The 24,269-nt window shown below is 44.5% G+C and overlaps 1 protein-coding gene across 1 annotated transcript in view; it reads left to right on the top strand.

The window, feature by feature from the left end:
* Positions 1 to 443: 443 nt before the first annotated feature.
* RTN1 (reticulon 1) overlaps positions 444 to 24,269 on the top strand; it is a 118,324-nt gene continuing 94,498 nt past the window's right edge. The window contains exon 1 of the mRNA XM_027637702.1: positions 444 to 993. Coding sequence (XP_027493503.1) covers positions 804 to 993 — 190 coding nt within the window. The 5' untranslated portion in view covers positions 444 to 803. The remainder of the gene's footprint in view (positions 994 to 24,269) is intronic.

Below are 24,269 nucleotides of genomic sequence, written 5' to 3'. Positions count from 1 at the left end.
CCGTGAGAAAGTAAGCAAATACAATGGCACAACAGAAAGACAAGGCAAGGGGGGGAAAAAAGGCACACAGGCACCTGCTGTGAGTTTATTTTGACAACTGTCATTTAGATGCAATAAGCTGTGATCATATCTCCGGCGGGGCTGCAAACAGAGAGGAGCCAACAGGGTAAACAAACCCAGGAGCAGAACGCGGCTTCTCTCGCTGGGTCAGGGGCTGGCCGAGACGGGCAGGAATGGGGTGATTGTAGGGTGCGCTTCGCTGAGGGCTGTGTGCCCTCTCCGCCGAGCCCGGCGGTGCAGGAGGAGCCGGCGGCTCTCCCGGCGGGCGCGTTTCCGTGCCCGGCTGCGGCGCCTGCGGGATGCTCTGGAGCGGAGGGATGCGGAGGAGGGGGATGCGCGCCGAGAGGGGGGCGGCAGGAGAGGAGAGGGAGGCGTGTGCCCGCCTGGAAGGGGAGCATTTCTTCCCTTATCCACACAAGCCGATGCCTACCCTGCCGAAGCAGTTAAACGGGGGAGAGCAGCAGCCCGGCTGGCAGATTCCTGCCCTGTGATATGCCAGCCACAGGGTGACGCAAGGGCTGGAAGGCTCCAACTAACAAGCCATTTTCACCTGCGTAATAAGCGCTAGTGGAGATACAGCAACAGCAACAGCAGCAGCAGCAGCAGCGGCGGCTCCCGGTCCCCGCAGCCGGCCACACTCCAGCGCGGCCGCAGCACCGTCGAGCCCGGCGGCCACCGCAGCTCCTTCGGTGGCTCCCGCTGCATCCCGAGAGCCGGAGATCAGCGGCCGCCTTGCAGGCAGCATGTCAGCCCCGCCGGACCCCCAGGACCTGCTGCTGGCGGGCACTGGCGGGCACTGGGCTGCGGACGGGGCGGACCAGTATGCAACTGGGGCTCCGCTGCGGGATGGCGACGGGGCTCAGCAGCGGGAACAGCTGGTTTTTGGCTCCGCCAGGGAACACCCGCCCGTTACCATGGCGACTGCATCCCCAGGTAAAAGGCGAGGGGTACCCAGAGATGCTCAACAAAGGGGCCCTGGCAACAGCATCTCTTGGTTGTCTCGTTTCTATCCCTTCCTATGTTCTCCTCCCAGCCTGGCTGCTTGGAAACATTACTAAGGAGTTAGTGAGAGCATGTAGGAAAATAGAAAATTACGAGGAATTGCGGCCTTTGCAAATAGTTATTTTTTGCTGATGTGGGGGAGGGGGGATGCAGGAGCCAGCCAAGTTCCCTAAAGCTCTTTGCAGTTTGTTAGACACGGGACACTCAGATTTCAGTCAAATGTTGGAGGCCATTTGATTTCACTCGACTTGATATGGCTCTGTCCTCGTTTGTCGCACACCTGTTCGCACCTGGAGTGACAGATCTCAGAGGAGTTACTTCAACCATTCCCCATGCACCTGGGTGCCTCTTGGCCTCTTATTCCTGCGTGGCCTCTTATGTTATTTCAGCATGCAGCTTTTAATGGAGTGCCCATTCTGAAGTGTTTGTACATTTTCTGCATGCTTTTGAGACTTGTTCATTTAATTGTGGACTTTTTGGTTGCTGCGTTTTCCTCCTTTTGGCTTTTGAGGTGTGTTTGGCTTCAGTTTCATTTAGTTGAGGGTCTGCAGGTTCACTGATTTTCAGTTTACTTTTGGGAAGTGTTCGATTTCCCTTGGTTTCCCTTAGCAGTTGTATTGGTAGCAGGTATACCTCTATTAATGAACCCAAGAGGGCTTCAGCTTCCTGTATCTCCTGGTAGAAATGCTTGGGGGAAAATGACTCTCTTTCCTTCTTGGTGCCACTTTCTTACTTTCTTTTCCATTGCTGCCTGTCAGAGAACCCAAACAGCCAAATATCCAAACAGCCCTGAGGGAGCTGATGCATCCCATCTAGATTCCTCTTCACTGGGAAGTAGATGTTTCCATTATACAGCCTGAAGCATTAAACTTGTCTTGAGTAAGTTGAGGATCAGGGCTTGGGACGGGAATCGATCTCTGTTATGCAATAGCTGCAGGAGCATTAGAAACTGCGTTTTTGGGCTGAGTCCTTTCTAATCCCCTCAGTCAATCAGCACAAAGAGTAGCTGGCCAGAAACAGCACAGCCTGAGTGTCTACATGTGCCATTCTGCTGATGCCCATACATGTGGCTTTCCAGGGTCTGAGTGTGCATCGGTGCATGTGTGTGCTCTCAACATGGATGTTTCCCTGCTGCTTTTCTGTCTGCTTGATGCGACTGAGTCGAGTAGTAAAATGGGATCTAACGCCCATCAGCTGATGTGGGAAATGTTTTGCTGTTTTGTAGCTTTGGGCAGGCAGTTAATCTGCTGATGTGCTGCTCATTCGCTGAGCTGAGTGTTAGGTTGTGAAACGTGACTTTCTACTGGAGAGACAGGCAGATGGCTGGCAATGTGAGGCTGTTTGAGAGTGTGCAGAGAGGGGCAGGACTGGGGGCTCCAGGTAGAGTTGCCTCAACAGCATAATGACACAAAGAAGGGGGAAAAGAATCTTGTCAGATTTTTTTGTTCACTGATGGATGAAAATATGGCCATGCTGAATCTTAGCATACAGAACAAAGAGGGGTGGTCTCTTAAATTGTGTAGATCCCCATTAAATGGAATCACTGTGATACTGCTTACATTTAATGAAGGCTTCTTCAGGCTTAACCTGATCTGTAGATCAACACTTATAAAATGCAGATTGGATAGGCAAAAAAGAAAGAGAAGAAAAAGAAAAAGGAAAAAGAAAGAAAAGAAAGAAGAAAGAAAAGAGAAAGAGAAGCAAAGAAAATTTCCAGCTTTTGCAATCCTCTGCAAAGGGGGTTTAGACACGTTTGCATGTGTCAAACTGTGTCAAGGTGGAGGTAAAGTGAGCGATACAGACCTTTATTGGTGTTTGCTGGCCGTGGGCTGTCAGACTGTCAAATTAGCGATATCATAAGAGTAGTAATGTGCTTTAAACATTTCCCATTTTGTTCTCCCTGTTCAATAAAGGACTGTTGTGTGGCTGTGTGCATGTCTAGCCAACCATGGCAGACAGAGCAGCATCCCCACCAGTGCAGTCCTGCGCACGCAGTCTCTGTCTCTGTTTGTGGCTGCAGCATCTGTATTTCTGTTCCACACCACCCAGAGACCAACAGCTCCTGCTCCCCTCAACCAGGGAAGTAAATAATTTCTCTGCTCTCTCTGTGTGACTAAGTATTCATAAGTTTCTGGATAAGAAGACTGTAACATTGCTGAACACCTAAAACGGTCAAGTTTTTCAGAAAACTCTCTAATTCTCCTGCTTGGAAAGGGATTCCTGCCTGTTTCTAAGCTGTAGGAATGGACCCAGCAGGAGATACCCAGCTCCAGCTTTTTATGACACTGACACAGGCTGCCATAAACTCGAGCACTCCTTGTACAATGGGCCATCTGGGGACACTTGAGACAATGAGCAATCCATCCAAACAAGAGCGAGCTGGACAGAATGTTTTTCAGGTAGCTTCCCAGCACATCCCATATCTTCCTCCATACCTATCAGACCAGTCTTATTCCGTGAAAAATATGGTTATGCTTTCTGAGGCAAAAGCAGGGTTTGGAGTCTTGAGAGATTCTCCCAGCATGAAAATAACTGAAAGTAAATGGTGGGAATTTATCACAGGTTGTACAGAAATTTTCTTATACAACCTAAAAATTTGCAAACTTTCCCTGATCTTGGCTTTTGTTTTAAGCTTGAAAACCAGCCAGGGATTGTTGAAAGGTTCAGGAATATTTTCATGCTGGCTGTGGGCCCAGCTTTGAGCCAAGCTGGCTTTGTGTCAGAACCTTGTGAGTGGTTTCTGAATGATGAAAAGCAATGGATTTCACTCCCCATTCTCTGGATCAACCAAAATCGGCAATGATTGAGACTGCAGGAAAAAATTCCCACGAAGAGTGGAAAGCTCAGAGGTTTCACAAGCAAAGTCAGGGCAGTGAGAAGTTGCAGACCCCACACTGGCTTCTCCTCCTGCAGAGATCCAGTGAAGATAATTCCAGTAGCTTCTGGGCAGGGACAAAGCTGTTTCTCTTGCCCTTATACTTGGCCCCTGGATTTTGCTGAAAATGTTTCTCTCCCTCAAATGCGGAGTTTTTCTCCTTCCCAAAAATTAATTTGCTTCAGGATTGAGAGGAGATTGCAGGGAGCTCTTGCAAGGACTGGTGAGTGAAGTGGTCCTGAAAGGCTGGTGAGCAGTTGCATGTTGGTGAAGAGAGCCCCATGCCACCCAACACACCATCTGGTCATAGATTCTGTTATTTCATTTTTATACATCAACAGTGATTAAAATCCCTTGACAAGAATTATTTTCAAAAATATTACACAGGCTACCAGGCATTCCCCAGGATAAATACATATGGTTTCCTCCAGAGAAGTGGCAAAATGTAAGAACAGACTGTACCTCCATGGTGCAAGGTGTGCTTAGGGGAAAAAAGAGTGGGAATAGGGCAGAAAGTCATAAAAATGATGATTCCTGTGGAAGGATCTCGGAAGCTGTGGGCAATGTTGTGCATTGATGGGGTTCTGTAAGGTGATTTAGGCAGTGGTGTTATGCCCCTATGTTCATGTAGGTGAGATTGAGATTGCTGCCAGTGAACCCTGCCTGCTGCTCCTCACTCCAGGATGCTCTTTGCCATCAGACAGGCTGTAGCAGTCAGGACATCCCTGGCAATCCTGGCTCATTCCAGCTGCCTCCAAAGAGACCTCACATGTGGAATCCAGCTGCCCAAAGGAGAGGTGGCCAGTGTCACAGGGGATGGCATTAATAACCGGGACACTTCTACAGGGACACAATGGAATGGCAAATATGGCCCATGGGAACCCTTCTGGAACAGCAGCCAGGTCCCCTGGGGTGCCTCAGTGGCACAAAAGTCCTGTGCTTATGGGACTGAACAGCACCCATGTGGTATGTGCCAGTGAGGAGAGGTGGAAAGGAGGGACTAGAAGCTGCTTGGATGAGGCAGATGAGTTGAGGAACAGCCCCTGCCTGCTGAGGAGCAGTGAGATACCAGATCCCCAGAGTGTTTCATTCCCTGATGGATGTAAATACTGCACCCAAGACCATGTGCAAACTTGGCTCTTGCTGATCCATGTAAAGGACAGACTCTCCAGGCTCATTGCTTTTAGTAAAGACATCTAAAAAGCATCTTTATAATTCACATTATTTGTAGAAGTTGAGTTTGAAGGTATGTGCTGTGTAGCTGCATGCTCTCACCATGAGCTAACCCACCAACCCCCTGCCCACACGGGACTGCACTGAGGTGCTCCTGGCAAAAGACTGTGTTTGTACTGATAACACAATCACCTGTAAATATCAGTTTATTGTTTCTCTCCTGTTACTGGAGAGGGTGAGTTACTGACACCTTTACACCGCAGCATAAAAGAAGTTTTTGATGGTTTTGAGGCAGATGAGAGTTCAATGGTTCATCTGGGTGGAGAGAAGGGGGTATGAACATGCATGTCTGCACTACTTGGGTTTGGCACTGACACTTTTTGGGGTGTCAGATCATGAACAAACAGCAGGTTCCCCAAGGCAACTGGCTCTTTGTGGCCTTCCCATCCCTTTCCCTTTCCAGGTACTGTGCTTTGTCAAGAGCTCCACTCCCTGAGCATCCATGGCAATTTACTGCTCAAGGCCACGTGCACTGTAAAGGCCACAGTCCAAACCCTGATTTTTTCATGTTGCTGTAGAAAGTCTAGATCTGGTGGATTCACTAACCTAAGCATGTCAGCAGATGTTTGGAAATATATCCTCAGCTGCTAGGCAATCTTGCTCAGATTTAGCCAATTGAGGCCAGATTCAGTCTCACTTTGGAAGAGTATCTATTCAAGCCAATTCTATTATTGACATTTTAGTCCTTTCTGATTTAGGGGATTGAATTTATTTTTTCTCTGCTCCCTGGATTAGTCACTCAGAACTTCTGATCTACTGGTTTTGAGTGAAGGTGGCAGAGATTGATGGAGGCTCTTTGCATTCCCCAGGGCTTTGTAAGTGCAAGCAGATTTTGCAGAGAGGGACAGGAACACAGTGGATTTTTCTTGGATCTTTCTGTTTTTGTAATACTCATGAAGCTTGACAAGATGGCCAAAGCCCACAGTCAGCCATCAAAAAAAAAAAAATTCTATTGAAATACCATCCTCTATTCCATTAAAAAAAAATTCCTATTGAAATACCATCTTCTATTCCCAGTTAAGTAAAGTAGGAGCAACAGCTCCTGTTGGGCTCCTTCAGCAAGTGCTCTGCATCTGAGGGTGCACTCAGAGGTGCATAAAAACTCCTGGTTTAAAATCTGTGCAGCAATGTAATTCTCAACTCCATACAGATCAAAATGCAGCTGGTTTTGCCCTGTTCCCAACAGGAATGCAGGTAGCTCCATCCCTGCATTGGCTTTCACACTGATGAGTTCTCTTCAGCCTTCAGGGCTGCAAATAGGTTGAGGATGATGATGAGGCAGATGAAAGAGCAAAGTAGTACCAGGGAGGGTGACTCACCTGCCTTATTTTAATCTTCATCACTCAGTAATGAAATGTTTTATTTATAGGCAAGAAACTGAGGAGGACAGGTTGGGGAGGAGGAGGAGAACGGCTTGGAGGGGAGAGGCTTTGGATGTCCCAGTTGCGGCAAGCATTGGGTTTGGCATGTTGCGGTATTTTCTGGGCTGTGAGTCTCCCCTGGGCTCAGTGGTTCATTATATCTCACTGGTCTGAGGGTCCTGGGAGGCACCTCTGCCTCCTTTTTTCTGCTGCTCTGGAAATGCCATTCAATGACATGTTTTATGCCTTATTTTTCCCCCCAAAGCTACAGTGTGCAGTACATGTACACTCAGCACGTGCTCTCTATCTGTCTGCAGATGGTGATCCCAGCAAATGTGTGTTGCCTCTGTCTCAGCCCTCCTGGAAAAGTTTGGGCAGATCCCACAGGTCTGTTTATCATGTCCTCAGAGACTGTCCCACAAAACAGTGCCGGCCCAGTTGTGTGGCCTGGATTGGCCCGTGATGCTCAGGACTAGTGTTAGGCTCTGCTTTAAGCCCTGAGACCTGTTTTGGCCCCAAGACCTAATTACTTTGTTTACCTGTGTTTTAGCTCAAAATTCCTGAAATACTCAAGGAGTTGTGCCACAGATCCACATCATCAACAGGGAATGGAGACTTTTAAATGGGTGACTTCTTAGGAAATTGCCTCACTTTCCCTCCTGAGTAGTCAGTACCTCTAAAATGGGCCAAGTACATACTAAGCTTTTTCATTTTTAATACAGCAGTTATGTCCTTGTGTCTGTTTTTCATGTTCTGCCAGATCAAGACTGCTTAAAAAACTCTGGGTGTTCTTATTGTTGGGCTGTTTGTTGTTTTTTGCAAAAGAAAAGTCAGCCCTCACATAGCAAACCACATTTCAAGTAATGAAGCAATATTTGTTATTAGTTTTCTAATTTAGGAAAAGTAAATGTACATGCTTCTGTAGACTTGGCATGATTCAGCACTCAGGAACACACCCCACATTTAGTTTTCTTGTTCTTTTAAGACACTTCTGATTTAGGATCAGTCTATTCCTCCACGGATCCTCGTATCTCCAACAAACAGTGAGAGTAAATTCTTGGCACTCACTTGCAAAACAAGATTCGAAATAGAAGGGACCTTAATCACCTTTTTCAGTCCTCCTTGTTTCAATCAAGTATTTAAGATCCTAATTATATGGAACATAAGCACATTCTTAACTGCTATTAAAAATTAGGATAGTCTTAAGCACATGCATAAAGGTGAGCATGTGTTTTGCTGAATTTAGGGGTAAATTAATTAGAAGATGTATCATGGATAAATTGGCTTTATTACCCATTAGACTAAACTGCTTCAGGTCACTTGTGTGTAAAATGAAGGCACCAGCACTTACCTACCTCATGACAGCACTGTAAAAAATAACATTTAAATACATTGAAAACTTGGAGCGAAAGTCTTTATAATGTTGCTGTTGTTTATTTTGATCCATTGTATGTGTCCCGGTGAGAATAAAAATTGTTGGAAATTACTACAGCCTTCATAAGCCTGTCTCTTTCAAATATTGAGGTGCTATCTCAATATTTGTCTTTAATATTCCTAAAGAGTGGGCTTTTCCATCTTTATTTAAATAACAGCTGATATAAGAGGTATTTGAATCTTTCTTTCACTGCTGTAATGAGTCGCCTGCCCTTGATACAGCCTGTAACAGTCATGAAATCTTGTGTTGGAAAAGGTGGCTGGTTCTTCAGAGATTATTTCAACACAATTACCACTACCAGCTGCAGCATTCCCAACATGTCCTTCGAATAGAGTGACTCCCATCCTGGATGCAGTGCTGCAGTGGGGTGTTTGCCTGGGTACAGGTGAGGATGGAGCAGGGGAGGATGCTCATCAAAGGATGGTTTCTGCACCGGGGTGACTCTGCAGACCCTCGGAGTTATGTCATCTTGAGGCTTTACTGTGCCATTCAGGATGTGAATTATGGCTTACTTTTTCAGCAGTGCTGAATTTATTAACTGCAGCTGATTTATTGTTTCTAATAAGACATAGAAGGGCTTGTTAACTGCAGCCAGTAAAAAGCAAATGTATGGGTCAGCCTTGTCAGGCTGGAAATCTTCCTGCTGCCAGCCCCTGGGGATCTTGTGCTTGTCTCTGAGGGTTTTTTTCTGTGCAAATATCACTCCACGTCTCGGGTGCACATGTGGGTGCCCCTGGGTGAGCCCCGTGGCTGAAGAGGAGGAAACACAACACAGCACCAGGGCACAGTGTCTGGCCACTGCTTTGTATCCCAAACACAGCCCCGGGGTGCTGTCCCTCACCCCATGGAAGCACATTCCAAAGCCACAAATGCAGAAGTTACAGATCTGAATGACATCCCCAGCTTCGCCTGCACTGCGCTAGTCACTGGCTGCACGACCAAACAGCCTGAAAATCCTCACCCCTGAAAATCCTCACCCCAGGCAGTCTCTGCAGCACAGCTGTCTGGAGAAGGGCTGCAGACAGCCCGAGCCATCAGAGTTTGTGCTGATGTTCTTCAGCTGAGCCTGATCCCCTCCACACTGCTCCCAAGAGCACTCAGAGGCGTCTGTAAAAGCACTGCTGGAGAGACAGGCTGCATTTATGGGTTGTGATCAGCAAGGGAGTTCTGCCATTTACAGGCCTAATCCCATCCCCTAAGTAGGAGGTAGCAAGGCTGGTGCAGGGAGGATGCCCATGCACACCACAAACAGCATTGTATGTCAGAGGGGTGGGGAGTCCCTCACCCCATGTAGGTCCTGATGCACTCATAACCAGCAGAGCAGCTTTGCTTGGAAATTATTTATCATTGGCAGGGCAGAGGGCTGGATCCAGAGCACAGCCTAAAAGTTGCTCTAAATCTGCCACCACTGTGGAAGTGTTCACCCATATTCAGGTCAGCTGCATCCTTCTCCCTGCGTGAAGAACATGCACTAAGGCCACGTCCAGAGTGGGAGGTGAAAACCTGCAACCAGCAGACCTGGGGAGCAGTGTCTCATCTCTCCTCTCATCTCCTGAGCAGCATTCCATGTGCTTTGTTGCGAGGGGGCAATGAGGTTTCACAGGCACCATATCTCCGCTGACTACTGGAGCATGGAGGGGTCTGAATTCCAATCAGTCTTAATTAGGTCTTTCCCTTGATGTCCTTAATGTGGAGGCAAAAGAGATGCACTTGCTGCTCGTGTGCGTAGGAAATGTTTTGCATTGCAGGATATTTTCATTCCTGTTGACTTCAGCAGTGAAGCACGATGCAACACGCTGGAAATTAAATGTGCACTTCAGCTGAACTGGAAGCTGAACTGCTCCATGCAGGTGTAGCTGTGTGATAGGAGCAGCAATCATTTGTTATTTGCCGACTGTAGTAAAAAGGGAAATGTCTCCTGCTGCCCCTGAGAAAAGTTATAAAAATGTGTATCACAATATTTTAATCTTCTGGCTAGCACTCATCTCTGTCTTAGGATGTACCATGTTTGCCATTTTGATGGGTTGGGGGATTTTTCCCTTTTTATTACAAAGGTTTATAGCTTTGGTAAATATCATTGACCAAATGCTCTAAACTGCAGTACTGCTGTGCACTAAACTTTAATTGAGGCAGTTGCCTTTGATGTAGGGCTGACCTAAAGCTGAGGCTGATTCCTCTCTTTCGCAGCTTTTACAGTTCTTTATAAAGAGACATAATGCAGTATTTACACAGTTGCTGATTTCTCTACTGCTCTAGCAAATGATCACTGGGGTTGAATGTAGAATTCATTTCTCAGAACTTCCTGGTTATCCTGAAAGTCTGTATTTGTAATCTGCAATTCTCAGACTGTAATTAGTTTGCAGGAAAGGTGTTGGGCCCAAAGGTGAAGCTCCAAGATGATGTGTGAGAGTGAGAAGTCCCAGAGGAGTCATCTCCTCTGAACATATTGTTTACAAAAAAAAAGGGAGGGTTGGATCCTCTGGGCAGTAACTCTGCTTATGAATTTAATTAAATCCTTATAGCAAAATGGCTGTAAGTGGTATCTTTGTTTCTGGCAAGATAGGATTTCTGGAGATCCTTAGTATTTAGTATCTAATTCTCTATGTAAAAAGTTTCATGTGTGTTTAATGTGTTTATATTTCACACAGAACTGAAAAGTCAAGCAAACAGTTAATTGATCACATGGACAGATGTGGAGTCACTGAGTAAAACCTGGTTTATTTTTTCATACAAACCCTGCTTTTGAAAATGCATACTTACCTCTGCTGCTGCCAGGAGAAAGGACTGAAATTTAAATTTTTTTAGATACTTGTCATCAGACAAAAAAAATCTTTCTGCAAGAGATACACAGATTAAAATAATATTAATAAAAATATATTTTCAAATTATTCTGAAATCAACTCATATATTTCACCTCATTTGGCTGGCACCAGTGTTTAGAAATGTATCTTGCCTACATTTGCTTTTATAGCAGGACATTTATTCCAAATACACATAAATTCCATTTTAAAAGCACTAATTCTGGCCTGTGAGGTCCTTTATTCTATTTTAGAATTGCCATGTCATGTACGTTTTTTTGGTTGTTGTTTTTTTTTTCCTATCCTAAAAAATACTACTGGAGATTATGGCGGATTATCTGAGCAGTTATCATAGTAAAAGCCAGTTGCCATTTTGGGAGTCCTTTTTTTCTTGAAAGTCCTTTTGACATTAGCCTTTATAATCCAGTGTCTGTGTAGTAGAAGTTCAGGTCAGAGCTAAGGAGACAGGCCTGGGGATTTATGCTCTGTGAAATATATGCAATCTCCTTCCACTTTGAACGTGCTAAACAGACCATGTATAATCCCTGGAATATTTGGTAGATTTGCCAGGCCTGGAAGATGGCATTTGTAATATTTGTCTAGCTACATGTATTTTTACATGGTTGTCCATCCCTATGACATCCAAACTCTATTCAAAAGTAATGTGAGGAGAAGGGGGTTGAACAAAGAGTGAGAAGAAAATGTATCATTCCCAGCAGGAGATTTTAGAGTTTGGGTTTCTTTTTTTTCCCCCTCCTTTCTCTCTGCTCTTGCTTTTTAATGAATCGTTCTTCTAACCTACTTTAAAATGAGCTTCTAGCATGCTGGATGTTTTGCAGATGAATCATACTGTGCAATGCACTTATGCATATCTGCTGTGCAAGTACATTGTCAGCTTGTATTTGATAACCTACCAGCAAGCAGGACTTTTTTTTTTTTTATGGAAGCATGGGATACTAGCGTCGTTCTCCAAGTGAGAATAATGCAACCACTGTTAATAAATCAGCCCGGGTCCGAGGATGTCTCACCACTTTTGCTGCATCCTTGATTAGCATTATCCTCAGAGGTATAAATTAAAGAGGAAAATATATAATCTGGGAAGCTTTCCAGCATCATCTTTTGAAAATGAGAGCTCAGTGCTTTGCTGAGATTTCTTTGGTGGAGGAATGCTAATAGCAATGCTGAAGATGTGCTCTGATTGCACCCTAAAGAGTAGGAAGACGCACAGAACAGCTTCATTTTTTTTTCCTTTGTCATCAAGATAATTTCTGATGTGATCTGCACTGGATGAACTGTTTCTACACTGCTCTGTGAATTGATCCCAGAAGTGCAGCTTCAGTCGCTCCTTCTTCTACTACTTGTTCCCTTAGTCTGACATCTGCGTAAAATCTGGTGCCTGTTTTCCCACCTCAGCCTGCAGATAACTGACTGCAGCTGTCAGCAGAGTGTGGACACAGTCCCTCTGAGATACTGGCCAGAGCCTGAGCTTCAGCAACGAGGATTTTAGGAATTTCTTCTGACTGTTCCTATGAGGTGTCATCCCAGCCGGATGGTAACTCCCGACGCCTCCCTCCCTACAAGGGAAGAAAAATGTGCTGCAGATTGTGCTGATTTGCAAAAAATATTTCACAGAGAGGGTTTGATTTTAGCAATGTTCCAGCTGTGCTAAATGAGCAGAAAAGGGATTTTTCAGCATATAAGCAACGTGCTGGAAATGGAAATGCCACATCTTCCAGCACTTTCTTAGTCCTCAGTTTTCCCCTTCCCTGCCCATAACCCATTTGGGTCTTTGGCATTTACTGGAACTAGTAGTTTGTTGTACTTGGAGTCTTGCTTCATAATGTCTGTGTGTTTCTATTTTCTTTTTCTTGGCCAGCTCTCTGCCAACATCTCCCTTTGCTTTCCAAGAGTCAGTGAAAAGTGCAGAATGCAAGACTAAGATCTTGTTCCTCAGGTTGCATTTTGGGGAGGTGTAAGAAACCTTTATTACTGCTTTGTTGATGAGACAACTAGTCCACAGTGCAGTGAAGAGTCTTATAAACAGTCCCCAAAAGCTGCATTTGAACTAGGTCTGGTTCTGCTGAGGCCCAGGCAGTGCCAGGCTGCTCCAAAGGGGTCTCAGCTTCATCATCAGTGACTCAGTTTGTGGGGCCTCTCAGGTTGAGACTCCAACAAGTCATTCCTCTCTCCTGAAAAAATGTAGGGCAGCTATTTTTATTTAGGTTCCTGAAGATAGTTAATTTTTTTCTGCATGTTTTCACTTTTAAATTATTATTAAGAATCCTTAGTTTAGTTTTGCAAAGGCATTCACCCTTCCAGCTCAACAACACAGAGGGAATACCACGTGTCATTTGCCATCTTTACTGACATTGCTAAATTTGCTGCAACAAAGTGTTTCAGCATTTCCAAATGTTTTTCCTGTGGAGCTTTCTCCTCTATGGAAATGTTTTCTGTTTCCCCCTGATTTGAGATGAAAAGAAAATCGAAAATAATATGAAATTTTCCCACAGGACAGAATTTTTTTTTGCAATAGCTCCACTTCCAGCTAATGTCAGGAAAAACACAAACCACTGCAATCAGTAGGCTTAATTTCAACCCTGCATTTATGACTTATTCTTTGACATTGCTGTCTGAAGAGTAACAACATAAATACTCCTAGCTTGAAAATGCCCTTTAAAACTGAGAGCTAGTGCACCAACAAGTAGGATTTGTGGGCACCTATTTAATGCAGTCAACAGGAGTGTAACCTTGGTTCTCTGTCACTGGTGAAAATCAAATTGCCTCCTGGTCCAGCCCATCTAATGGCTGCTGAACTGTAACACCAACATAATTGTTCTTAAAAATGCTTTTGAATGCATTTTAATTTTTCAATTATTTTTTTTACTTGGCCGGAAGGGCATGAAATCCCCATTTATCAAGGCAGAGATAAATCTGTTCAACCTTTCACCATGTGAGTAGTGCCTGGAGGAGTTCTGTGCCACAGCAGGACCTGGTGTGCTGGCTTCACTTTCCAGACCCTTGGAGATTGGCTGACCTCTCCCAGGTTCTACATCTAGCACTGGGAAACTACAAGGAATACCATGAAAAATCAGAATGATCTTGGCCACCTGTATAAATATTCTGAATAAATAGGAAGAGGTTATGCAGGGACAGGGCATCTCAGCAGGAAGAACAATTTCAAAAACACATGATGGGAAACCCCAGACGAATCCATCAGAGAAGGACTGGGGTTTTGAGGGACACAAGTCAAATTCAAGCCACCATGGGCTGCAGATTTTGTGCTGTTTTGCTGTTGGTAAACAGCAGGTGCCACACTGGGATATGGTGATGCGTGTTTTGTGTGCATGATGCAGCAAATGGTCTGGGGAGGAGGGTGGTGTCCAGTCTGGAGCACAGCGCCTCAGGAGCAATGCAGAAAGCCCAAAGGAGAGTGACCAGAGTGATCAGATGTCTGGGAAATACGATCTAAGAGGGAAAATTGAAAGAACTGGGCTTGTTTAAGCTAAAAGAGAGAATTGCTGAGGCAGAGCAGTCTGTTAAGTATGTTAAGTACATGAAAGCCCAAGCGAAGAGCCTGAGTTAACGTGACGTCCAGGAATGGGTGTGGCTTCAGTGTGGCTAAAGTTGGACAAACAGAGCAATTTTCAGCTCTAAGATAAATGACCAATAATGAGGATTTTTAAAGAAATGCGGGCTTGGCATGGAGAAATTATAAAAGATGAAGTGTGCAGTGATACTTGGAAATTAAGAGCATAGTGCCTGCATCCAAGGAAGGAGGAAAGGGAAAAAGATACAGCAAGTATAGGCTTATTAAACTGATTTAATTAATATTGTTAAGAACATTAAGGTGAAAGGAAAATGGGAAAAGTGCATCACTGATTTATAAATGTGCACTGTGAAGACAAACTTGATACTTTACTTCAGTAAGACATTGATTGTTTTTTGACTGGGTTTCAGTGAAGTGTAAAACCCAGTACTACTTGGAGCACCTCTGCTAAGGAGACAGGCTGAGAGTTGGGGCTGTTCAGCCTGGAGAAGACTCTCGGGTGACCTCATTGTGGCCTTCCAGTACTTAATGGGAGCTTATATAAAAGAGGGATAGTGACTTTTTACATGGGTAGATAGTGATAGGACAAGGGGGAATGGTTTTAAACTAGAAGAGGAGAGATTTAGATTAGATGTGAGGAAGAAATTTTTCCCTGTGGAGGTGGTGAGGCCCTGGCACAGGTTGCCCAGAGAAGCCGTGAATGTCCCATCCCTGGAATTGTTCAAGGCCAGGCTGGATGTGGCTTGGAGCAACCTGGGATAGTGGAAGGTGTCCCAGCCCATGGCAGGGGGATAGGAACTGGATGAGCTTTAAGGTCCCATAGAAAATTTTTGGCTGAGCTGGAGAAGATGGAGGGTAACACAGCCATGACATATTATGTATTACCTACAGAGCAGACAGTTTGAGCTGGAAGGAAAATGCTTGGGCAGTGTGGGAACTGCTGGTGGGGTGCTCAGTCAGTCTTGGGGTCTGTTTTATTAAATACTTTTCTAAAATATTTTTGTGAAAACTCTGTGTTTATTGCAGTGTATCCTCTCTAGGATGAGGTTGTATATGTTTGTAAAAGTGCTGGTTCAGCTTCTGCTTTGACCTTGGGATCATCACTGGTGCTCACACTGGTTATGCACAGAGTCACTGTTGTCCTCTGACGAAACAGTGAAAGCAATAAGAGTGACTTCAGAGAAAAAGAACTGAAATGTTAGGTACTTGACATTTGGGTTCGATGTTTTTGATTTGCTTCAAAACAGTTTTTAATTCAATAAAAAGCAAAAAAGCAAAAAAGTCCAGTTTTATAGAAATTACTTTTTCCAGATAATTCTCTTAAGTAAAATTTTCCATGCTCCTCAAAGGGTAAAGAAATAACTAATGAACCTTGTTTTGAGAAATGTAGCACCTCTTCCCAGCTGTGTTAATATCAGTGAGCAAACAGCACTTCCTCAGACTAGCTCATGAGCCAAATTTGGAAATGATTCCCTTTATATTTGAGATCCATGTACTGCTCATGAATATTTGAAATGTGTGCTGTACTGCTTCATTGTAGCTTCTTATATGAGTCACATGGTTATTTAATGAGGATCCTTGATTGGAGGCATGAGCAAACACATCTTTTATACACACTTGACTGTGCCAATTTCAGGGCTTATTTTCTCTTGATGCTGATACATACACGTTTGTCATTGGCCCTGGCAAACCTTTTTTTGCCAAAAAACAATTTCTCAAGTATCGACGAAAAATCATATATGGATTTAACAAATATAAAAAAACATTTAAATGTGTAATAGAGTCATAGAATCACAGAAATGTTTAGGTTGGAAAAGCCCTCTAAGATCATTGAATCCAACCTTTAACCTGGGACTTCCAAGCCCACTGCTAAAGCATGTCCCCAAGTGCCACATCCACATGGTTTTTAAGTCCCTGCAGGAATGGTGCCTCAACCACTTCCCTATCATCCCCTCTGTACCAAAATTAAGAACATAACACTGAGATTCACTTGTGAGAAATATTTGGGTGGCAGCAGTGTATGTGTCCACCTGTGGGAATTTTATTAGGTGAAGTCAGAACCCTCTTCAGGAACATCTGATTAATTTGCTTTCTTACCTCTGTAAGTTGGGAGCTTGGGTTTTTTTGCAATTCTTGTGTATTTAGGTTTCTCCTGGGCGTTAGGGTGGCTGTAATTCTCTCCTCAGAACAAGAGTGGGTGTTGCAGCTCCAGTAATAGCTGCTCCAAGGCCATATCTCCTGCTGATCTCTGGGTCTTATCCTATGTGCAGCATTAACAGGGAATCACAAGGTCCACAAAAGGTCCCCACAGAATCACAGAAAGGCTCGAGTTGGAAGGGACCTCAAAGGTCATCTAGTTCCAACCCTCCCGTGAGGAGTCAGGTAGCTTTGCCACTTGCAACACACTGCTTGTGCAACAATTTTTCATGAAAGTTTGTTTATTAAGTTTGGGAAAAAAGAAGACTTTATCTTTCCCGAAGATCTCATTACAGCATTCAGCTACAACAGACTCCAGAAGAGCCTTCCCTGAAGTACCTTTTCATGAATATAAAACATGACATATGTGATCTTCCCTCTGCTTAGCAGCAAAGGCTGCTGCTGATGCAAGACAGTCAGTGAACTGCCTGGATTGAAAAATAATCTTCATTTTTTAAACTGTAAAGGTCAGTACAGCTGCACCAGTCCACGATACCTGACCTACTTGATTGTAGAAGTTATAGTGGGGGTTTTTTTCATATGGTACAAAAAGGAGAGATTATCTGTTTGGAAAGTGAATCCAGAGGTACAATACACTCATTTTTTCTTCCAGCAATGAATCCACCACTCCAAACACTGATGATTACTTCCCGGTTCAAGTGAATGTTATAAACTCATCTTGGTGGCATGGTTATTTCCAAAATTCCATGGTCTATGGTCCTTGGTGTTGGGTTAAATTATTGACAAACTGTCCTTTCAAACACAGCTGCCAAGTCAGCCACAATCCCTTGAACCCACAAACATAACAAAAAAGCAAATTCTTTCCAAAAACACAGTAGTGTTTGTTGAATAGATTCTGCTCATTGACTGAAGGAATGACAGATTAAGTAAGAAGAAAAGCGAAAGAAATAACAGGCTTGGAAATCTGAACCTGGGCATGGATAAACAAGAGGGGACCATGGCAGTTCTTTGAATATGCAGAAAACATGCATTTGGGAAGGAAAAATGGAGAATGGTTAGGAAAACATCTGGAAGGAGTGGTGCCAGATGGTTGTTTCCTTTTTGATTCGACTAGTATTTTTCTCATAAAATATGAAGACCCAATTTCCATGTTTTTCAATATTTACAGATCTCAGTCTGTATGTAAGAAGGAAAATAAGGTCACAAATAGAACTCTTTGCATGCTTAAAATAATCTTGATATTCTGTGCTTTGCTGACTCAACCTAAATGGACTGAGATTTTGAAGTGCTGGGAACATCTAAAATCCCTTTCCAGTTCCTGGCATCTGAGAATGCTACACCCCTATTACAGAAAGGATTTTATTTAGAGAGGCAAACTGAGGGCACCCATGATTAGAAAATTTTAGCTTATGTTCCTGCCACAATAAAATCTTGCTGAGCTGGTATCAGGGTGGCATTGACTGGAATCAGCTTTCTTAGTTTCTGCTTGGTGGTGGGGGGGCAGTTGTTACTTGAGAGGTTTGGGACCCTCAAAGACGTTTTCAGCTGCAAACATACACTTTCCCCCATCAACCACCATGAAAAGCCAAGGATAAAATCCATTTTTTAAATAGATCCCTAGATTTTTGTTATGTGGCTTTGAGGCAACATTGTTTTCCACACTTAGAAGGGAACATATCCATTTTATATAACCTTGGATAGCTACAATAAACAAAGATTATGTTTTCTACAGAATGTTTCAGTTTTCTTTCACAATGGTCTTAAACTTATAAGTCATGCTGTTGAAGTGGTGTAGAACTGTGAGTATTTTTTCATTTCATTGTATGCAAGACTGAGAAGAACATCCACTCAGTTTGAAATTCAAATGCTGGGATTTGAGTGGGGCTAATAGTTAGCATCATTATGCCATGGGGAAAAACCATTATTTTTGAGGAATTTAGAGAAGTTATTGTGTGATTTTCCACCTGGGAACTTTTGCTGGGGATTTCTCGAGGATATCCTGAGGATGCTCCAACTGAGCCATCAGCATGTGATGTTCCCAGCCAGATGGAAATCACCTTTGCAAATTGAGATGCTATCACATCTCAGGGACCCCCAAGTGCAACACCACCTGCTGAGAGCTTCATATTTTGGGGAACTGAGGAGAGGATGTGGCACAGTTGTGAGTGTGTTACATCTGGGAGGGCTCCAGGCCTGTTTCAGCCCTGAGTCCCTCTCCTGTCACATAACTTGTCCTGCTCTGTGGCATGTCCCTGGTGCCACAGGGGTCACTGAAAGAAGGCCAAAAATCTGTCTTATGGGCCACTGAAAGCAAATAACACCCTATTCAAGCAGTGAATAGTATTAAAAATTCTTAGGGTCTTTCTCAGGGTTTTATTGGACTTTATTAATTTAAAACTCATTAGAACTTTGTTAGCATGATCTGAATAATGCATTTATTCCTGCAGACACACATGGGTACTTTACAAACACATGGTGCAATTGTTTTGCCAGATTGATGTGCAAAGGTTCTGGTGATCAGTAAGTTGAGCTGGAGTGAGCAGTGTGGACTCAGCAAGAGCCAGGGATTTGAAAGAAGAGATTATTCCCTCTGTTCAGCCAAAGGTGGATAGAAGGAAAAAAATCGGGCAACCCAAGCTAGCTTTGAAAAACCTCTGCTTTGAGCAGAGGTTGGACTGGAGACCTCCAGAGGTCCCCTCCAGCCTGATTTTTCCTGTGATTCTGACATTTAAGACTCAGTTATATCACTGTTTTCTCTGCTGTGCTTCTACCTACTATTCCCGACCACTTCCACTTGTTTTCCCATTATAAATATAAAGGTAATTAGGGCTATTTTAAAAGTTAGCTCCTGGGCCTTGAGGCAATTCTGCACCAACAAAGGGCTTGGGTTGCTTCTCAAACCCAGCTGCGTGTCTTGTTGCTCTGCTGAGTAAGGCTCTTCTCTCTTTCTGGTTCACGGGCTGAATAATGAAATAAAAATATATGTATTTCTGCAGGTCTACCTGAGACAAGGAATTTTCATTTTCCTCAGAAAAACAACAAAAAAACCCAAACAAAAAGTTGTTTTTATTAAATCCCAGGTGTTCAATTTTCCCCCCGCCAATTCCTTTCACTTTACTTTGGAAACTACTTATTATTTCCGTGAAAAGTCAGCTTGGGCAAAAGACACTGCACATAAATTGCAGTGCAGTCTGCCACAACCACTGTGCAGCAAATTCTTTTTCCTTAGCTAAAATTACTGTCTGAATTTGGCAGAAAATTCTAAACATTGGGGTCGATCAAGTGTGAGCTTTCCACCAAATGACTTATCAAGCCCCCAGATTCCACTCATCTTCGATTCTGGCAGTGCAGCAGGGAAATCCTGTATCCCTTAGCTGTGCTACAAACTCCATTTTTAACAGAGTAAAGCAGAGATTTGCACTGGGGAAGCTGCTGCTGGCTTCAAGGAGGAATAAGCTGGCATGGAGTGTTTTTTCTTGTTTTATAGGAGTGAAAGGTTGGACTGAAGCTAAGGAAAAAGGTGAAAGTGCAGTGGTGAGTTTGCTGTGAGGTGATTTGACTGGGCAACTGGAATGGGGACAGGCACCCCTTCTGTGCATGTCTTTCTTCCTGTTCTTCTCCCTCTTTTCCCCATCCTCAGAGATGAGGAATGGTTTCCTCTTGGAACTGGCACTCTTTGCCAGCAGCATTTTGTGCGGATGGGTGGTGATAACAGAATAAGGGCAAGGTAGTGACAAAAGTGCTGAATGTTTGCTCATGTGCTGTGCTATCAGCTCACAGGCGGAAAGTTCCATTAACACCTGAGAAGTCTTGATTCCTCCAGAGGAAAAAGTGTTTGGCCAGGAATCTGCCCTCTCTGAATGTTACTCCATTTGCCTTGTTGTGGGATCCAGCTCACACCGGCTGGTTTGGACCAAGGCAAAGGGAGGAGAGCAAGACTGTCTGCCACATCTCTCCTGCTGTGGCTTGGCCTGTTTATATTCATGGTTTAATTTCCATGAGCCACTTCTCCTGCTGTTCTGCTCACTGTGAGGTTGTTACAACATCTTAACAAGGGAGGACAGAAAAAAAAAGGAGCACCATTATCTATACAGCTAGTAGCTGCTTGCATTGAGGGCAGCTAAGAGGGATGAGAGCGCTGCAGACAATGTGGAGACACAAGCAGGATCTCCAGGTAGAGAAAGAACAGGAAAGTGGTAAGAGAGATGCTGTAGGAAGTTGAAACCAGGTAGTAGCAAGCAGTGCCCTATGGATGAGCCATCTCTCCATGCATCCTGGGCAGTGCCATGCTCTGTGGAGGTGCCATCCTGGCCTTGTGAGCTGGGCTTCTGCACTGCTCTGCCCGTCTGCACAAAATAAGCCTCTCAGCAGGACTGAGCAGCTGAGGCTTAGTGCTGCACTGCTGTGGGGATGCAGGGTGTTCTTGGGCAGAGCAGATGTGCCCAAGGACAAGGCAGACACTTGCCACCATTCAGTTTGCAAAAGGTTAGTGTGTCTGAGGAGGCAGTCAGTCTCCAGGTTGTGGTAACTGCTCTACAGAAGGCTTGGGTAACTACAGGAAACTCATCAGGACGTCCTGTTATGGAGGATTGCATGGAGATTGTAGGTCAAGTGGAGGATGGGAATGGCACACAAAGGTTTGTAGGACAGAGGGATTAAGGTATTGACAGAAACCTCTGCTGTGCTTTGCTGTTGGTTTATAGAAACTATAAAGTGTGCAGCCCTGCTGAATAACATTTCATTCTTGAGTGCAGTTTTCCAGAAGTCAAGCTGTGCCCCCGAGCCTTGGTTTCTGAAGTACCCTAATACAATCTGCCCCAAATATAATCTGCTGTGCCATTTATCTGCACAAAATAGAGTATTTTATAATGGCAGAAACTCCAGCAACCCTTAATTGGATGGAGTGGATGAACACATGTATTTGAATCCTGAACAGAATATGAAGCCTATTGTTAAGCTCTAAATGTGTTTTGAAAGGAGGTTTATATAAAGCAGAAATATTTACCACAGATATTTACTACCTCTTTTTGCACAAATCTGCCTCTCTGTTGTTCCTTTAAAAATCTCTGCTGGAGTTCCTCCAGTAAGACCAATGACATCCATAACATCTCTGCCACCCCCACACGGGCTGTGTCTTTCCCTGAGTACCAAGGGTGACATGTGGGGGTGGTAGACCCAGACACTTGGTCACTGTAAGCCAGCAGAGCTCCACTGAGGTCTCATCTCTGGTTCTTTGAGTTCAGGTGGACCATGGACTTGCAAAGGCCTATTCCAAAACCCTATCCTTGGGAAGGGTGAATCTGATCCCTCACAGTTTGCACTCTGTTGAATTTTCCCTGCTACGTTCCTATCTTGATTTTTCCAAGAAGATACTGGGCAATTGCTTGGAAGGCTTTTGCCCCCCCCCCCCCCCCCCCTTGTGTTTTCTTTGGATTGCAGGCATGGAAAACTGGGTACACAACATGCCAAATAATTTTACTAATTTCACACTGTTTACAAGTTACTCTGCCTCCTGACCCTCCGCAGCAGCCGATTAAGCTGGGGTTGACCTTTCTCTAATCTTCAAATTGAGAAATTTGTCAGCTATATCCCTTAGTTACGAAACTGGGATTATTCCAGAGAGGATAAAATCTGAAGGCCATCAACTGCTCTGGCTGAGCTCCTTGCTAGCCGGGAGCAGGAGTACATTTCCCCCTCCTGTAAAATTAGCTGGATGCACTGTGGGAGAGTGTACACCGTCTATTTTAAATGCTACATTCAAGGCAAGATTTCTTTGTTTACATTTTGAGTGGGAAAACAAAGCCCCTGTCACCATGCTCTGTTACTGTAGGAGTTAATATGTGGTTTGCTATCCAGGCCATTTCCAAGGAGATGTGATGTTTGCAGGTCATCCCTCGCATCCAAGCGTGTCCTACTTCCAAGCAACCTTGCAGTTCTGCTTCTGCTGGGGACTGTAACTTCATCAGGCTCATTTTTATCTCCCTTCCTCCCCTGAGCACCAGCTGAAGATCCCTTCATTTGCTCCTGTAGCTCCCCACATACAGTCACAGGGTCCCCATCAGTGCCTTCCTGCTGGAAGAGCCCCAGTGTCAGACAGGACTCTTCTCCACCAGCCCGTCACAGCTGAACCCTCCTGACACCACGACAGTGTGTCTGAGATGCCTCCTGCTCCCCTCCCTTCCATCTGTCTCCTGGGAAAAAACACAAAGAGCATGGTTATCTGCTGTGACAGGCAGGGTTATGCAGAGGAGAGCTCCTCCTGGAAAGCAGATGGGACCAGTTGAGAGTGGACAGGAAGATGTGCTAAATAAATCTGGACCGGGTGGTGCGTTGGGCAGGTGATGGGGAGAACGTGTACCAGGAATGGAAAGGCAACCACCATCCACAGGCTTGATTTTTGGCTGTTATTAACCGGTAAAACTCCCATGTAGGAGACGTGGGAACTCGGGAACATTGTTGTGTACATCATATTTACTGTCCTCTCTACTGAAGGATAAAAAACCTCCAGATCACCCTGTATGATGCTGTTTCCCTTGTGGGAGTGGCTCCAGCTGAATACTTGTGCTACTCAGCAGCATGACAAGATTTGCTCTCCAACACTGAACACTGTTTTTGTGGCCTCTCTGGCCCACCCAGGCAGGCATCTAGGGCTCAAGAAATAGTTAAATGTATCTTCAAGATAAGCTAGGAAAAATAAATGGCCCTTGAGGCCTATGGGCAAGTTTCAGAAATATTTCTGCTGCTTTCTTTGGTCCGCTTGAAAGAGGAATTAACTGCTGTTGCTGTGTTTGGAAATAAACTGTGGAAAGGTGCCTCCTCCAGAAGATATTGAACTGTGCAAGAAGACTCAAGCTGGGATACTGAATTGAGAGGAAAACCCTACTCCAGCAGTCAGAGCTGCGCTCCTGGAGAAGAGTTGCTTTTCCCAACTTTCTCCCCTGTCCCTGCTCCTATGTTAAACCAGGGAGAGTCCCAGGTTGGCACATGGCAGTGCCTTGGAGCATGCACAAGGTCACTGCCCTGGTAATCTTCATGGGCATTAAAACACATCCCTGTAAATACAATATTTTCCCCATCCATAATGGGGAAAGATCCTAGAGGTGTTTGAAAAACATGGTATATTTGCTAGAACTTTGTCTTGCCATTTTCCACAAAATTTTTCATGTCCTTTGCAGCCAGAAGCCCACATCTCCAGGCACCTGTTGCTCAGAAAATTAAAATTCTTTCATCTAGGGCTGTTGAAAGCAACAGAGGAGAGGGAAAGAGGTTAGAAATCCCTGTCAGGAAGGGACACAACCTTCCTGGAACAATTTCCATGTCATTGGACAGCAACTTGTTTTGTGTTTGGAATGAAAACAAAAAGGCTTTGACCCAAGAAAAAACTCAAAGTGCACCCTGGAACAGTTTCTTTTATATTCTGTTATTAGTTTCTTATCTCCATTCACGTGTCCAGAGAAGGACAACAGAGCTTGGGGAAGGGTCTGGAGCACAAGTCTGACAAGGATCAGCTGAGGGATCTTGGGGGTGTGTTTAGTATGGAGGAAAGAATACTTGGGGGGCACCTCATTGCTCCATACAGCTACCTGAAGGGAAGGTGTAGCCAGGTGGGGGTTGGTCTCTTCTCTCAGGTAACAGTGACAGGACGAGAGGAAATGGCCTCAAGTTGTGCCGTAGAGGGGTGGGGGGAGGTTAGATTGGATATTAGGAAAAATGACCACCCAGAGCCTAAGGGTGCTCAGGCACTGGAATAGGCTGCCCAGGGAATTGTTGCAAATGCCATTCCTGGAAGCATTCAAAAAAA

This window comes from Corapipo altera, unplaced genomic scaffold (genome assembly GCF_003945725.1).
Source record: "Corapipo altera isolate COAL_440 unplaced genomic scaffold, ASM394572v1 23, whole genome shotgun sequence".
In the NCBI taxonomy this organism is placed as follows: domain Eukaryota; kingdom Metazoa; phylum Chordata; class Aves; order Passeriformes; family Pipridae; genus Corapipo; species Corapipo altera.
This window is presented reverse-complemented; position numbering and strand designations above follow the sequence as displayed.